Below are 15,903 nucleotides of genomic sequence, written 5' to 3'. Positions count from 1 at the left end.
TCCTGTTCCTGCTGCTTCTCTGAGTGACGACTTTTCCAGCAGCATTTTCCTTTGCTCTTTTATAGGCTGCGGAGACCAGACAGTGAAGCCTTGCCAACTTGGGAACACAAATATTTGCCAGTCAAGAAAATATTCTCCCGTCAATCAAAACCCAGACTAGCTGGCACACATTGCCCTCCAGAAGCCGTAGGCAGATTCTATTTTGGCAGGATCCAGGTGGCCTGCAGCTTCCCCTCCTCCTGAACACCCCCAGGCTCCTTGTCTTCCTACTTCATTTTGAAGCCGAGGAGACTGAAACTCAGAGCGTCATGATTTAGCACTGAGTGAGCTGTTATTTATTTTCTTGGAGAGCATTTGTCTTGATACATGACCGAATGAAGGTAACACATAGTTAACTCTCTGGGTCTGCAAACGACAACTTCCAATGCTGATGAACAAGAGGCAGAGCTTCCAGGCCATGCTAGAGAGTAAAACTTGTCAATGGCCTTACCTCACCTTCCCACTACCCCACCACGTGGGGCAGGTTTTAGGGAGTCAAAGAGCAGGGCACTGAGTTAGCTGGGGTGGGGCAGCTTTCCTACAGGATATGGAACCCTGAAATCCACATCCTCTGAGTTTTTTCTCAGGATCTAATGATCAGGATTTCAAATTCAATTAGATTCCAGTCCTCTGCCTGCCCTCACCAGTTCTAGGGTAACTTCTTTACCTCCCTGTAAACTTTCCTGGCTTATGACTACCTTTCCAAAATCACCACGGGCCTGGCCCAGTTCAGCTTTGCTTCCTCACCCAGGATTCCTGAGTCACAGGCTCATCCAGAGATTCTGACAGGCGAGGGTGCTAACCAGCACTGTTGATTCAGCACTGTCCACGGTATAGAAGGCACAGAAGGCATGGGGTATGCATGGGCTGGCACAGCAGGTACGTCTGCATGGAAAACACGTTCACAAACGGGTCCCCTCCTAAGTCGCACCTGGTGCTTGCTAACTGCTGATTCTGAGCCTCTTCCCTTTCCAGCGCCAGAATTGAACAGGTGTCGGGTGGGGTGGCAGGATCTGCATCTTTATAGATTTTTAACTCATGTGTAGAGAGAGGGCATCAGAGTAGGAAATGGAAGGAAAAATCCCTTCCTCCATTTTGGTGCCCACACAGTATCCAGGAGCTCTGAGCCTAATACGGCCAAACAAATGCAGCTGCTCTTGGCCTTGTTCCGAAGCCAGTGCAGATGCCGTCTCCAGTACACTCAAAGTGTGGGCAGGCAGGCGCCTGGGGCGGGCGCAGGGACACAAAACTGGCGCCAGCTGCAGGACGACCCCAAAGTACCAGGTGCACAGCACCAGAGGCGCGCGGGGCAAGAGGTAGCGATGGCCTGGAGGGACCCGCAACGGGGGGGGGGGCGTGGAGGGACTCGGAGAGGGGAGGGGAGGGGCAAGGGGGCGTGAAGGGGAGCGGTGACAGGCGAGGGACCCGGGGCGGGGCGGGGCGAGAGACCCGGGGCGTGGGGAGCGAGGGGGCGTCGGGAGCGAGGGGGCGAGGGGGGCGTGGAGGCGAGGGGGGCGTGGACGGCGTGGGGGGCGTGGGGGGCGAGGGGGTCGTGAGCCAGGGAGAAACGCGAAGAGGGCGAGGGGGCGTGGAGGGGGCGGGGCGGCGTGCAGCCTCCCTTATTTCCATTGGCTGCCGCTCAGCCTGGCTCACTCCTATTGGCTGTCTTAATCCGTCTTCCGGTGTGGGCGGGCCTGCGCTGTGGCGGGAAAGCGGCGCCGGCGTCTCCGGCGTCTCCGGGTTCTGGAAGCCGAGCTGCCTGAGGAAGCGAGTGCCGGGCGGCCGCTGGCATGGACGCCGCGGAAGTGGAGTTTCTGGCCGAGAAGGAGCTGGTGACCATCATCCCCAACTTCAGCCTGGACAAGATCTATCTCATCGGGGTGAGGCCTCGGGCCGGGCCGGGCCGGGCGCGGGGCGGCGGGCCCCGTCCTGCGGCGCGCACTCACGGCCTTTGCCTGGCAGGGGGACCTGGGCCCGTTCAGCCCCGGCCTGCCGGTGGCCGTGCCCCTGTGGCTGGCGGTGAACCTGAAGCAGAGGCAGAAGTGCCGGCTGCTGCCCGCCGAGTGGATGGACGTAGGTAAGGCCCGCGCGAGGGGTGGACGCCCCGGAGGGCCGCCTCGGGCTGCAGGCGGGGGGCGGCCCTCCTGAGGGAACCGACGTGGGCGAGGGTGACGGTCGCCGCCCCGTGGGTGTGGCGCAGCCGGAGGACTCCCGTGCTGACGCCCCAGCCCCGCGCCCGGGCGCCAGGCAGAGACCACGCCTTCTTGGGGGGCGCGGGGTACCCGGCCGCACCCCGGCCCTATTTTGTGTTTCGAGACGGGGTCTCGCTGAGCCGCTCGACGCCTCGCGGTGGCGGAGGCTGGCTCGGAAGTCGCCGTCCTCCTGCCTCAGCCTCCCCAGCCGAGCTGCGGGGACACAGGGTGGCCCAGGGCTAGAGACCCCTGTTGTGGGCTCCACCTCTGTGACCCGTGCGGACACCCCGATCCCGATCCCTAGGCACAGAGCGCTGCCCGCCTGGGTCTGGGAGGTGATGGAATTCCTTTTGGGATTGTGAAAAAGTTCCCAACTTGACTGAAGCAGCGGTGGCTTGGCTCCGGATTTGCTCAGACCCGCTGCTTTATCCACTTACAAGGAGTGAATTGGGTGGTGTGTGAATTAGGCCTCGATAAACATGTGAGAAAAAGCCAAGAGGCCACCACCTTGGGGTGCACACCTGTGATCCCGGTACCTTGGGAGGCTGAGGCAGGAGGATCGAAAGTTCAAAGCCAGCCTGGGCAACCAGGTGAGACCCTGTCTCGAGGCTGGGGCTGGGGCTCAGTGGTTACGCACCCTGGATTCCATCCCCAGTACCAAAAAGAAATCAAAGAGCCCGGTGTGTTTGTGATTCCAGTCAGGAAGCTGAGGCAGGAAGATCACAAGTTCAAGGCCATCAGGGCAATTTAGCAAGACCATGTCCCAACATAATAAAAAGGACTGGGCTGTAGCTCAGTATACAGCACTTGCTTGACATGGCCAAGGCCCTGGGCTCCATCTTGGTGCTCCAAACAGAAGTGAGGGCACATCACATTTGCAGGCAGTCCTGAGCGCTTGTGATCTCGCTGTATCAGATGTGAGCAGCTGCTTCAAGTAGAAAAACACCCTCACTGTTTTTGCTGGGGAGAGGTGTGGCTTGCATGTTTCTACAGTGAAGAGCCCTGAGTGATTCTGACTCTCCCCTCCCCCTGGGGTACCTGGCGTACCTGCCTCCTGCAGGCAAGGACGCCTTCAGCCAGCCACATCACTTAGTTTAGGGAAGACTGCTTGGGGGGGTCCCCCTGGCTCCTTGTCTAAAGGGGCGGGTGGCTCTGGCAGTGGGGATCCCTAGTCCCTCTACTCTGAGGGCCTCTGGTGGGAGCCCCTGCAGGCCTGACTCCAATAGGGACCTGTCTAGGCTCCTAGTTCACGATCAGCCTCTGGGGTCTTGGACCTGTTGTGACCCGAGGTGCAGGACCACAGTGAAGGTGTGGAGAGAGCGTCTGAGCTTTCACACAGCAGGCTGCACTGTGGTGAGAAGCTGTATCTCCAGCCAATCAGCCCCTCTGAGAGCTGCGGCCTCCTGGCTGTGATAGGGATTCTCCTGCCTGTTCTGGGGTCTCTCATATATGGAATCCTCCAGGATCTCATCTTGTCTCTGGCTTCTTGTATTCCTGGGTGTTTCTGTGGCTCACCTCTGTCGCTGCCTGCGTTGTGCGTCAGTTTCATTCTTGAGTGTGGGTCCTTGTCTGGGCAGGCTGTGTGCTCACCTATTCTACTGGTGGGCGTTTGAGTGGTTTCTTGGCTTTATTCTGAATAAAGCTGCGATGAATGTTCTTGTCCAAGTCTTCTTGTGATTATGTTTTTATTTTTCTTGGGCAAATAAATGCTTGGGAGTGGTGGACTTGCTGGGTCATAGTACGGATGAGGCTTGAGTTTGTAAGAAACAGCCAGCTGTTTTCTGAAGTGGTTGAGCCATTATTCCTTCCAGGAATGTACCTATTTTTCCATGCCCTAGCCAGAAGTTTGGTATTGTCGGTCTTTTTGATTTGTTGGAGAGTTTGAGCAGAGAGATCTCATAATCTGTTTCTTTTTTTTTTTCTTTCTTTCTTTCTTTTTTTTTTTTTTTTTTTTTTTGGTGGTGCTGGGGATCGATCCCAGAGTGTTGTCCATGTGAGGCAAGCACTCTGCCAACTGAGCTATGTCCTCAGCCCCTCATAATCTGATTCAGATGGAAAAGAAAAAGAAGGGAAAAAAACAGCCTTGCATGCATGAGGCCTGGGATTTGATCCCTAGGTATGGGGGGAAAGTGAAAAATAACCACTCCACTGTGTGAGCTGGGAGTAGGGGATGATCCCTGCCAGGGCCAATGGGGGAGGGGCTATGGTTGGTGTGTTCTGAGGGAATAAGCAACAGGATTTGGTGAAGGACTGACTGTTGGGATGAGAGAGCCCCCAGGCTGTGGGCTGGAGTTGGAGGAGAAGGTGGAGTTTCCTGAGGTGGGGAGCACGTTTGAGAGGTCTGTGGGCACCAGGAACTAAGGTTTGAACTGGTTATATTGGAGATGTATTTAGATGCCCAGGTGGAAGTTAAATGGCACAGATGGTATCGAATGGGGGCATGTGAGTTTAGGAGGTGGAGTGGAGTTAGGAACTGGGCTTTGTACCCTAGTGTTGAGGGGTCAAGAGGAATAGGCAAGAGAGGTGAGGACTGGCTAGTGAGGCCAAAAGCTCAGGGAGAGTGGTGTCCAGAAGCTACAAGGTCAACACTAGAGGAGGAGGACTGACCGATCAGGTGCAGACACTGAGAAGTAGCATTGGGTTTGGCTGAGTGGAGGTGGAGACCTTGGGGAGTTGCACTGGTAAAGGGGCAAGAAGTGAACGGGGGAACACTAAAGAGAGGAGCAGACGGCTGGAAGCTTGGTGCTAAAATGAATTGATAGATGGAGAAGGTCAGGGGAGGTTTTCTCTGTGACTTGATCATTTGGGATGATCAAGCAGGGAGGGAGAAGACAATCCTCGAGAACAGCGTACATAGAGTTCTTATGCAGTGAGAGGACCAGGGTACACCTGGAAGGCTAGCCCTGCAGAGAGGACACAGCAGGGAGGCTGGGGAGTGGGGTACAGGCCTAGTTGGCAAGGTGTCCAGTGAGAGTTGCAAGGAGCTGGCTGGAAGGAGAGAGGGCAAGTGCACCAGGACCCCCAAAGGATAGGGATGTGTAAGCTTCTTAGCCTTGTCCCTGCAGCCAGGACTGGGCTTCTCAGGCCCATAGGAAAGGGAAGGCCAAGGGAGTATTGGAAATGTCTGAGGGTAGTGCTAATGCTGGGTGAGATCAAGCATGGTGGTGGGTTCTAGATGCTGGGCTTTAAGCCCCTATTGGACATTGTGCCCTCTGCCTTATTGGGTACCTTTAAGCCTCTCTAGCATATCATAACCCCTTGCTCCAGACTGGAGTGCCTTTAAGCCCCCTAGAATATCATACTGTCAGCAAAATTTATAAGTTGTAGTTTGTATCATACTGTACTTTACAAGTTGCTTGCTCTCTTATGAACCAGACTTGGTATACATAGATCTCTTAAATCTCTGATCACTTATTACATCTTTCCCTATAAAAAGAACTTCCAGTTTGGACATATTCTTTAAGCCAAAAGGATGACAACAAAAACCTTCCTGAGAGAATTTCTTCCAAGGAGAAGGCCTTGATACAAATGTCATTCCAGAAAGTTTTCCTTAGGAATTTGCTACTTGATCAAATAGGTAGTAATGTCAGTACTTGGGAAGTTTGGAAATTGAAATGAACCTTGGCTATAGTGACGGTGACATGTGTTGACATCTCCATTTCAGAAAAGTTGGAGAAGATGAGGGATCATGAGCGAAAAGAGGAAACTTTTACCCCTGTGCCTAGCCCTTACTACATGGAACTCACCAAACTCCTGCTCAATCAGTGAGTAGCTCTCCCTGCGACAGCCCCTGCCTGGGTGGACCCCTTGTTCTTCCTCTAGCCCCACTCTCCCTTTCTTTTATTATCACAGAAAGCGCTGGGTTGGTAATCCGGAGGACATCTCTGTGTAGGATTGTGGGGTCTCTGTCTCTCATTCCCCCCCCCCCCCCAGGAAATCTCTTGGGCCTTTCATTCTACCTCCTATTGCTTGACATTGGACCCCACTGTGAGCCACTGTCATCTCCAGCAGAAGGCTTTTTCTGAACTACATGTAGTTTACTTAGTGCAGTGATACCCCTCTTTATTCTGTCTGGAGTATGAGGATCCAGGTTCTTTGTGATTTTCGCAGGAGAGGCCAGAGGGCTCACATCTGGCTTTGTCCTAAGCTACAGGGAAACCACTCATGGTAAAAATATGCTTTATTGCCTACATCCACACGAGCTCCCTGGGGACTTCTAATTTGTTCATGTGGCAGCCGAAGTGATCCTTTAAAGATAAAACTGCCATGTGACTCTTCTTTTCAAAATCCTTGGTGCCTTCCAATGGGAGGGAAACCTTGGTGCTTTTCCAGAGTTTTATTGTATTTCTGTTTTGTTTTGTGGTGCTGGGGTTGAACCCATTGCGCTCTACACTGAGCTACATCCCCACTCTTTATTTTGAAACAGGGTCTTGCTAAGTTGCCTAAACTGGCTTCAAATTTGCAATCCTTTTGCCTCAGCCTCCCAAGTAACTGGGGTTACAGGCATGTGCCGCCATACCCAGCTTTCCAGGGTTTCAGTCCAGAGCCCTGACTGCAGCATTTAAAGCAGTGCACGGCCTGGTGTGGGCTTCTCCTTCCCTCCTTCACAGCTGTCTGCGGTTCTTTCCTCTGCCACTGTAAGTTTTTGGTTCACGTTGGTCTCTTCTGCAGTACTTTTATTTATTTTTTTGAGATGGGGTCTTACTATGTTGCCCTGAACTCCTGTTCTCAAGCGATCCTCTGGCTTGGCCTCTTCTAACACACTGGGTCCTTGTGACTTTGCGTACACTGACCAGGAAGGCTGCCCATTCCCTTTCCCATGTGGCCTGTGGTTCAGTACGATAAGTGTTCCTGCCAGATTAAGTGTGCCTGCTCTCTTGGCAGTTCTGCACTCTGCCAGTGTTGGCCGTAGCTGCAGTTTTCTAATCATTTGGCTGTGCCATTACATTCCCACCCCCACATACCTGTTCTAAATGGCCAGGCACTGACTTGAATGCTGTGTCCCCAGCATGGTGCCTGGTGTGCATGTTTGTCGAATGAATGAAATCAGCAAAGGGAAGGCAAGTGTGGGTGGTTTTTCCTGGGAGCATAACGTGCAGAAGGTTAAGCTCTTGAAGCTCCTTACTAAGCATGTTTTGGTTGATGAATTCAAGTGCTGAAGTAAAACTACAAACTGGTCTGTGCTACCACCACTATTGACTGACTGCTGAACTTGTTTGTTTTTTAAAATTTATTCTAATTTGTTATATATGAAAGCAGAATGCATTTCCATTCATAGTACACGTGTAGAACACAATTTTTCATGTCTCTGGTTATACACAAAGTAGAGTTACACCACTTGTATCTTCATACAGGTACTTGGGGTAATGATGTCCATCTCATTCCATCGTCTTTCCTACCCCGTACTCCATCCCTTCCCCTCCCTCCCCTTTGCCCTATCTAAAGTTCCTCCATTCCTCTCATGCTCCCCAACCCCATTCCTATTATGGATCAACATCCTCATATCAGAGAAAACATTTGGCATTTGTTGTTTTGGGATTGACTTACTTCACTTAGCATAGTATTCTCCAACTCCATCCATTTACCTACATATGCTATGATTTTATTCTCTTTTAATGTTGAGTAATATTCCTTTGTGTGTGTATGCGTGTGTGTGTGTGTGTGTGTATATATATATACACACACACACACACACACACACACACCACAATTTCTTTATCCATTCATCTACTGAAGGGCACTGTCTGCTGAATTTAAAGGAGAACTTTGGGCATCTAACAGAGACTTGTCCTTAGGTCGATACCATTCCTTGGGTAGATTCTGAGGAATAGCAAGATGCCAGGCGTTGCACTAGGCTTGGAGATGGTTATGTGGGCCTCTTCCTGGTTTGGTGGGGGAGGTGTGTGAACCTGTGAACCACTAGTTAAATCACAGCATGGTCAATGCTGTCTGAGGGCTCAGAGAAGCCTCTGGGAAGCTCAGGCTCCAGGAAGGGAACTTCCTAGGGCTGGTGGAGGGAGAGCCCCTGAGGCAGGAGCTGTGAAAGGCAGCATGAAGGGGGCCTCAGGGAGCAGAGGCATCTGTGTGGAGTGTGAATGTGAACAGGGTGGGGGATGGAAGCAGGATTCTGTGTTGAGGAGAACTCCTGGGGGGGCCGTTTCAAGAGAGACTGGCTTGGGGATGGGAGCAATGGCTGGAAGGAGAGAATATACTAGGTATTAGTGAGTATTATCCAGGTGAAGGGCTTATTCATTTTTTTTTAATTGTAGATGGACCCAATACCTGTATTTTATTTATTTATTTATTTATTTATTTATTTATTTATTTATTTATTTATTTATGTGCAGTGCTGAGGATTGAACCCAGTGCCTCACTAAGCTCTATGTGCTAGGGAAGCTCTCTACCACTGAGCCACAACACAGCCCCCATTTTTAGTTTTTGAAGTTCCTTATATTGTGTGTGTTTTTATCAAAAACCTTATTCTGTAATTCATTTGGCTAAGGGACTGAATTTTACCTTTGTTCTGCAGTTCAGTTGACAAGAACCTAGGGTCCTTTGTTATTTAACCTGCTGTTCAGAGCATAAGATCTGAATGTTTGGGCTCATAAATAAAATTTCACAGCATAGATTTCATACTGTGGATCTGCCGCTCACCAGTGCTGAGCTAACTGTATCATCTAGCTTATCCTAGAATGCCTAGTGACGGGCAATATTTGCTTCACCTTTTATTTTCTGGTCTGTCTTTGAAGATTGGTCTAGAGAATGTTCTACAAAGGAAAGCTGTTATTGCCTTCGCTGGATTGACTTCTACCCAGTCTCACTGCATGTGGTTACAGTACAACGCTTATGCTAATTTGCCACTTAAGTGATTTTTGTAACTTCTGATTTAACTACAGAGTAGGACAGTCCCTCCTCTGCGGGGCTTTCATGAGGACAGGAGTGCTGTGCAAGGTGCTGAACACAGAGCTAGTGGTTTCCTTCCCTGATTGGTAGTGAGCCTGGATTACTGGGGGGGGGGGGGGAGTAGTGATCTGCTCACCACTATACATAAGGAGCCCTTGGAACCAATTCTAGCTGGAAGTTACGCGGCACAAAGCACTGTTGTCCTGTGGCATAGACTGTCTGATTTGGAGCCAGTTAATCCTGGCAACTGCTGGCCATGGACACTTGGCTGAGGCAGGAGGATGGCAGGTTCAAGGCCAGCCTCAGCAACTTATTGAGAGCTTTTCAAAACCGGTGGAGTTGTATGTAGTTCAGTGGTAAAGCACACCTGGGTTCAATCATCTATACAAAATACAAACAAGGGGCAGGGTTGTGGCTCAGTGGTGGAGCCCTTGGCTAGCATATATGAGGCCCTAGGTTCGATCCTCAGCACTACATAAAAATAAATAAATAAAATAAAGGTATTGTGTCCAACTACAACTAAAAAATAAATATTAAAGAGAACCAGTTCAGTAGCTGAATGTCCTTGGTACCATACTTACTCGTTGAAGTCCTTACATGTTAATAATGGAGACGAAACAAAACAGATTTTCTACATCAGGAATAGTTGGAATACTTTCCTGAATCTAAGCCGTGTTTCAGGTTGCCGTTGTGGGGTTTTGTTTTGGTCAGGCAGGTGCTTGCTAACTTCATCCCTTGCCTCCTTTAGTGCTTCAGAGGATATCCCCAAAGCAGATGCGATACGCACCCTGATCAAGGATCTGTGGGACACGCGCATAGCCAAGCTCCGGGTGTCTGCTGATAGCTTTGTACGGCAGCAGGAGGCACATGCCAAGGTAGGTCCTGCTCCCTTTTGCTGTCTTCCCCCTGGAGCTGGTGGGCTCTGCCCCAGAGTTTTTTTATGCCCTTGGAGAAGCTCAACCCAGTGTCCTACTTGCTCAGGCTGTTGCAAGATAGGAGATTACTAGCCATGCTGGGGGTGCTCAGTGGTAGGGCACTTGCCTGTTCCTCCCTGGTATCTAAATGAAGCTACTAGAGAATCTCTTCACTATATACAATTAGCTGATGCTCAGGGTGTAATTTCCAGCACCACAAAAACCAAACAAAAAAAACCCCATTGGTTTGTTCTTAGTATTTTAGCTTTTATTCAAAATCAAAACTCCTTGGCCAACTGGGTCTGTTTTCTCTTGTTGCAGCTGGATAACTTGACTTTGATGGAGATCAATACCAGCGGGGCCTTTCTCACTCAAGCACTCCATCATATGCACAAGCTCCGTACAAACCTCCAGCCTTCTGAGAGTGCCCCATCTCAGGACTTTTAGAGGAAGGCCTGTGGTTGGCAAGGTCTAGCCTGTCAGGCAGCAAACTGCTGGGTGGAGGCTGGTGACATGATGGAGGTACTTGTGTATCTGGAGTTCTGGAAACATTTTTAAATGTCTGAACAATGCTTGAACAGGTGCCGGGACTGGATCTGTAACATTGGTGAGAAGCAAATTTGTGATTAGTTCTCAAAACTGAACACCCCTGAGCTGGGCATGGCGGTGCATGTCTGCGATTCCAGCAACTTGGGAGGCTGAGGCAGGCAAATTGTAAATTCCAGGCCAGCCTCATCAATTTAATGAGGCCCTGAGCAATTTGGTGAGACCCTGTCTCAAAATCAAAAATAAAAAGGACTGTAGCTCAGTGGTAAAGCACTCTTGGGTTCAATCCCCAGTACCAAAAACAAAACTTCCCTGAACATTCAGTCAATCCCCAACTAGTTTTAGAAACCAGTTTTTCTTTTGAGGGGAAAAGAAAAAAGTATTAGGCAACCAAGTCCTCCCTGTTGCCAGAGCCTTGGATTTTCTGCATGAAACTGTCACCCATGGTTGTGTACAGTGACTGGTGTAGATATAGGAGTGGCCATGAGGCTGGGGACGTTTTCCCTCTTGATCCCCATTTCTTGAACTAAATTTAGATCTCCTAGAGGTTGTTCACGGAGGATGATGGTGTGGGTGACTGGAAACGCTGGCCAGTGTTTGTCTTCTAAGCTACAATTTATAATAAAAACACCGTCAGCCAGAATCTGACTTTGCTGGGTTCTTGTCCTGTGGCCGAGATGATCTGATACTGATAGGTGTGAGGCAGTTGACTGGAAACTTCAGACCAGCGTTCTGGACGATTGGGGAAAAACTTGTCCCAATGCATTAAGTGAGGCTGAAGACTGCTGGGAGGGAAAGGAGCTCTCCTGCTGCTCTTGATGGGTCAGGGAGAGGGCCCTTGGTTGAAGACAGCAGTGGCTCAGGAGATTGATTATCCTCTTCCTAAGAGAAAACCACTTCAGTTTTTGAACTGCAGCATTTTGGAATTGTTGGGCCCCTTAACAGAAATTTCCTTACCTTGGAAGGGGATACTGTTATCCTGCACCATATAGTAAGTATGTTCAGTCACCCAGCTGGTTTTGACTTGGCGCCCAGGGAGCCCACAGTTGTGGTGTGTGGCTACCTGGCCCTAGCGTACTGCTCGGCACCTGCCCTTCTGGGTTTGTTCCTTGAGCACTGCTGCTCTGGTCCAGAGCTGAGATGGCTCCTGAGCAGATGCTGGCTATCATGTGAGCACTGGGCCAGACAGACCTGGAGGGCTAGGGCAGAAGATGGCGAATCTGATTAAAGGTGCTGTTCAGACATTCGATTTCTCCTTTAGAGGTCATCAGGGAACCTTAGAATGAAACCACTTGTTACTGTGGAGCTCAGGGGCATGTGCGCCTCCATCTCCCACCTACCACCCTGCTTGAAAACCCGAGCCAACTGAGGTGCAGCTGAGGATCTTCAGGTCTGACCTGTGAAACTACGTGGAGTTGGTGGTTGCCCCCCACCCTGGGGTTGGGGGTTGTCTTATAAAAGATTTTTCTCTTGACATGATTTAGGAAGATTTTATTTTTTGGATGTTGTCAGAAATTACAGCAATATATTCATAAATACCTAATTACTACATTCAACAAATAATATTACAATACAGTTAATTCAAACAAGTACACTTAGAACAGGTTTAGTTTCACAGCATCTAAACTGCCCCCAGGGTGACCGAGGCACTGTTGTCCTCCCTCCTGCCCGAGTCTGGGTTTGCTGTCCTAGCAGTGAAGCACAGGGCACATACAAGTGACAACCAGCGAGCATGTCTTCCTCAGGTCAAGGCAGAGTCTAGCAATCAAGCGCTGGATCAAAAAGCTGGGGACAGGCTACTGCAAGTAGTGACCTGAAGTCAAAGCATGGTTAACAGGCAGATTCTAGTCAAGGGGCTAATGCACTGTAGGAAAGGAACAGAATCTGCTAAACATCTCCATCTCCTGGTGGATCTTGGGAATTGTCTACACTTTACGTGGCTCAGAGGGAAGGGGCAGATCTGGTCTGGTCTGAAATTTAGCTTACTTTTTGAAATTTGGCAGTATTGTAAGTTACTTTGAGGGAAAATTCTGTTACAAACTTCATTTGTTTCATTTCCTTGCTGCTAAAGGTGTTGGCTCCTTTTGAGACTCAGTATCCTTAGGAGTACAAGCTACAATGATGACAGTACCAATTCAGATTAGAACTGAAGATGTGGAATCCTGTCTTTGTGGTCATGTTATCTGAGAGGAATGGACTGGGGGCTGCTTTGTTAGTCTGGCTCTGATTATATGAAAAAAACTCATTTTAAATATCTGGTTAAAGGTGGAACTACATGACCTAGCATCAGAGGGTGTCCCTTGTGTTTAGTGAATTCCCCATCAGGACAGATGGCGGCTGTCTCTTCCAGGTGATATGGCAGACATGGAACTGAGGAGGACTGAGGTATTCACGTAAATACTGACACACAGGTTACATCATCAGTTCTAGAGCAGATCTGATGTACTGCTCAACTTTTTTAAAAACATGAAGAGGGCTAAATAGAAGACCCTTCAGTTTGCATGTTCTTGTCAGCCCAGGTGAGGACAGACGTGCTGTGTCCACCCGGAACCATCTGACAAGGGGTGTTTTCAGAGCAGAGGGCCAAGTGCGGGGTGGGAGGACCACCGCGGCCTGGGTGGTGTGCCGTCCTTTGTGAGCTGCTTTCTTACCTTGCCTTTGTCTGTGCATACTGCCTGGTTTGTACTTGGACCGTGATTGTCACATTACTTCTCGAGCACAAGAATCTTCAGAGGTCTCCACGAGTGGGAGAATGGAAGAACAGGAGGCAGAGCACGAGAGCAGGTGGGCCAGGACGGGCTTCCATATTGCTAGCTCAGCACCTTGGCTCGCGCCAGCAGAGCTCTGCTCAGGTATCTATCCTCTGCTCTACATGCCATGAACTGCCCCCCCCCCCGGTGTCCAACCTAAGGAGCGCCTCTCAGGTGCAGGGTGGGGCTGTGCATTTCCACTAAGTAATCAGAACTACTTTTCCCTTTTACTTTAGTCAATGCCATTACCAAGGTTGACTGGCAGAAGCACCCAGACATGGCAAGCAGATTTTAAGCAGAGAAATTCAGTGGCAGTTTGCCCTGACTGCTGGCTGTGTAGTTCCCCCTGCACACCTGTGGACCACGTGGCTCCCTTACTGTCTTGTAGTGGATTTTGCGGGGAGGAAGGTGCCCGACGACTGGCAATACTGCTGGCACTTACTGTCCGAGTGTGCTAATAACGGGAAGGTTCTTGGCAGGCATACAAACAGGCATGACAGCAGCCACTAGCAAGCTGCTCTGCCCAACAGTGCTCACAAGAGCAGCACCAAGTGACCAGGTCAGGTGTCCTGCCCTGTCCACCCCCAGGACAGCTAGGCTCTGGTTAGGGCCCTCTCCTGCAAGAGGTACTTGAAGGAACAGCAGCCAGGACTGGGTGGCACCCCATTGCTTCCTGGGGTTGGGATCTTCCCAGTTTCCGGCTGTTTCTGTCCTGGTAAGTTCAAAAGGAGTTCAGCTCAGACACTGTCGACCCTACTTCAGGCTTCCACAAAGCTTTGCATCTAGATAAAGCCTCTGAGATCTCTACTTTCCACCTGCTGTCTGGTGTGTCGGAACCCTAGGGCAGAGTGTTCACCTCCTGCAAGGTGCTCCTGGGAAGACCTGTGCGTGCCTGTGGCTGACCCACCCCGACTGTCTTGCTCCCCCGACTCCCCTCCTCCCTTGCCAGCAGCGAGTTCTGTTTGCTCTGCCTGCTGTGGAGGCAGGTGGAACGCATGGCTTTCTACATTGGTTTCTGGTGCAACTCAAAAATGAAGTGATCGCATAGGCGCCAGTGGTAAGCTCTTTTACTTTTCTTCTTCTTTAATTTTTAAAAACACTTCAATATTTTAATGTCCTGACCAGCAGCAGTACAAACACTAAAAGCAAGTTTTGTTTTTTTTTTTTTTTTGCCCAGAAAAAACAAAACAAACAAAACCCCCAAACAGGAAAAACAAACAAAATCCCCCAAACCACATATTAAAAATGGCAGGCTTTTTATAACAATAATTAAAGTAATAAAAACATACAAAACTTTTTTTTAATATATATACACAGTACAAGGCTGAAGCACCTTTGACTTTTCTCTCAAAATTTACGTTTGTATGAAAACACCACCCACTGCAGTAACAATTTGGTGGGTGTGAATCTATGTATACATAGAGCTCTGTACATTCTCCCCCATGGAGTAATAGAAAGGTACCTTCAGTCGTGGGTCTGTTTATCTTTAGGTGAGAGCATTTCCAGGCAGAAGCCTTGGATTGCTCTGTGTGCTCCTAGGACCTGTTGCTTTGAAGATAATTTTGCAGAAAAGTAAAACAAATAAGCCCTTTACTGAGGTTGCACCCAGCCTTCTCTTCAGCTGAAGCAAGTCCCACTCCTTGTAGGAATGGGGCCAACTCCAGGGCCACAGCAAGAGCAAGCCTGGTTCTTGCAGCACAGTAACACGGCACCACGAGGAACAACCAGCTGGGTCTAATCCAATCCCGTGCACCGGGGGCGATAAACAGTATCATTTTAGTGTTGGTAATGGAGCCTTCATTTCCAGATTAAAAAAAGAATGATGGGGAAGGAGGAGTAAAACCACCTTTGGAAAGAAAAATCATGGGCGTCCTACAGTGGTTACTCGCTGAGTACAAGAGGTGATCCGACTGCATTGAAGTCAAGGTGAGTGCGTTCATTTTCGTCTGGAGCCTGGAACCCTTTGCTTCATGCATGGCACATTCTCATTTTTTAAGCTTCAAACCTCCCAGTGAAAAATATTAAATATTCAAGGTAATAAAATAGATAATATTTCTATACTATAGGTTCAGCCTAGTGCAAGGGAAACCGTCACCTCGGGTATCCCTTAAAGCAGCCCCTGGGCCAGTGCATGGCGGGCAAGGCAAGGCACTTCCGTAAGTGGTCCAGTTCTGCCTGGAGCCGCTCCCTCTCTGAGACAATCTTCTGCTTCTGGCTCCTCAACTCCTGGGGAAGGGAAATTCTTGTCAAAATACATTCATTCCATCTGTAAGTGTGTGGATTAAGCATGCGTGGTACACGCGTGTGCCATGGAAAGGCAAACCTGGAACTAGAATGTCAAGCTGGGAAAGGGATGTTTTCAGACAGTGGCCTCTTGAGGACAGTTTGAACTGGCTCTTCCAGAGCCTCAGACTCTGGCAGTACTTACTCTTTGGAATGGGGGATTGAACCCAGGGGTACTCTCTCTTAGCAAGACCCTATCATAAAATTTAAAAAACAGTCACTGAGGCTGGCCTGGAACTGGCAATCCTCCTGCCTCAGCCTCTGGAGTCACCAGGA

At 49.7% G+C, this 15,903-nt stretch overlaps 3 protein-coding genes across 12 annotated transcripts in view; 1 reads left to right on the top strand and 2 right to left on the bottom strand.

Annotated features, from left to right (window-relative positions):
- COX4I1 (cytochrome c oxidase subunit 4I1) overlaps nucleotides 1–15,903 on the bottom strand; it is a 327,664-nt gene that overhangs the window by 83,494 nt on the left and 228,267 nt on the right. The gene's annotated exons all lie outside the window — the stretch shown is intronic.
- Nucleotides 1,767–11,795, top strand: GINS2 (GINS complex subunit 2). Its single transcript, XM_081275495.1, has 5 exons — nucleotides 1,767–1,919; nucleotides 2,002–2,116; nucleotides 5,896–5,995; nucleotides 9,883–10,009; nucleotides 10,370–11,795. The coding sequence occupies exons 1-5, from the start codon at nucleotides 1,830–1,832 to the stop codon at nucleotides 10,493–10,495; spliced, it is 558 nt and encodes a 185-aa protein (XP_081131621.1). The 5' UTR covers nucleotides 1,767–1,829; the 3' UTR covers nucleotides 10,496–11,795.
- Nucleotides 12,702–15,903, bottom strand: part of GSE1 (Gse1 coiled-coil protein) — a 298,010-nt gene continuing 294,808 nt past the window's right edge. For all 10 annotated transcript variants that reach the window (XM_081273130.1, XM_081273128.1, XM_081273132.1 and 7 more), the window contains one exon: nucleotides 12,702–15,570. In XM_081273130.1, the coding sequence (XP_081129256.1) occupies nucleotides 15,436–15,570 (135 nt within the window). In that variant the 3' untranslated portion in view covers nucleotides 12,702–15,435. The remainder of the gene's footprint in view (nucleotides 15,571–15,903) is intronic.

This window comes from Spermophilus citellus, assembly GCF_964194105.1.
Source record: "Spermophilus citellus genome assembly, chromosome: 18".
Classification (NCBI taxonomy): domain Eukaryota; kingdom Metazoa; phylum Chordata; class Mammalia; order Rodentia; family Sciuridae; genus Spermophilus; species Spermophilus citellus.
This window is presented reverse-complemented; position numbering and strand designations above follow the sequence as displayed.

Bases quoted from the DNA above. Each gene is read 5' to 3' on its own strand.
- GINS2 (XM_081275495.1), top strand. From the start codon at position 1,830: ATGGACGCCGCGGAAGTGGAGTTTCTGGCCGAGAAGGAGCTGGTGACC. The intron at 1,920-2,001 runs GTGAGGCCTCGG...TTTGCCTGGCAG, and splicing joins ACAAGATCTATCTCATCGGG to GGGGACCTGGGCCCGTTCAG. The intron at 2,117-5,895 runs GTAAGGCCCGCG...TCTCCATTTCAG, and splicing joins CGCCGAGTGGATGGACGTAG to AAAAGTTGGAGAAGATGAGG.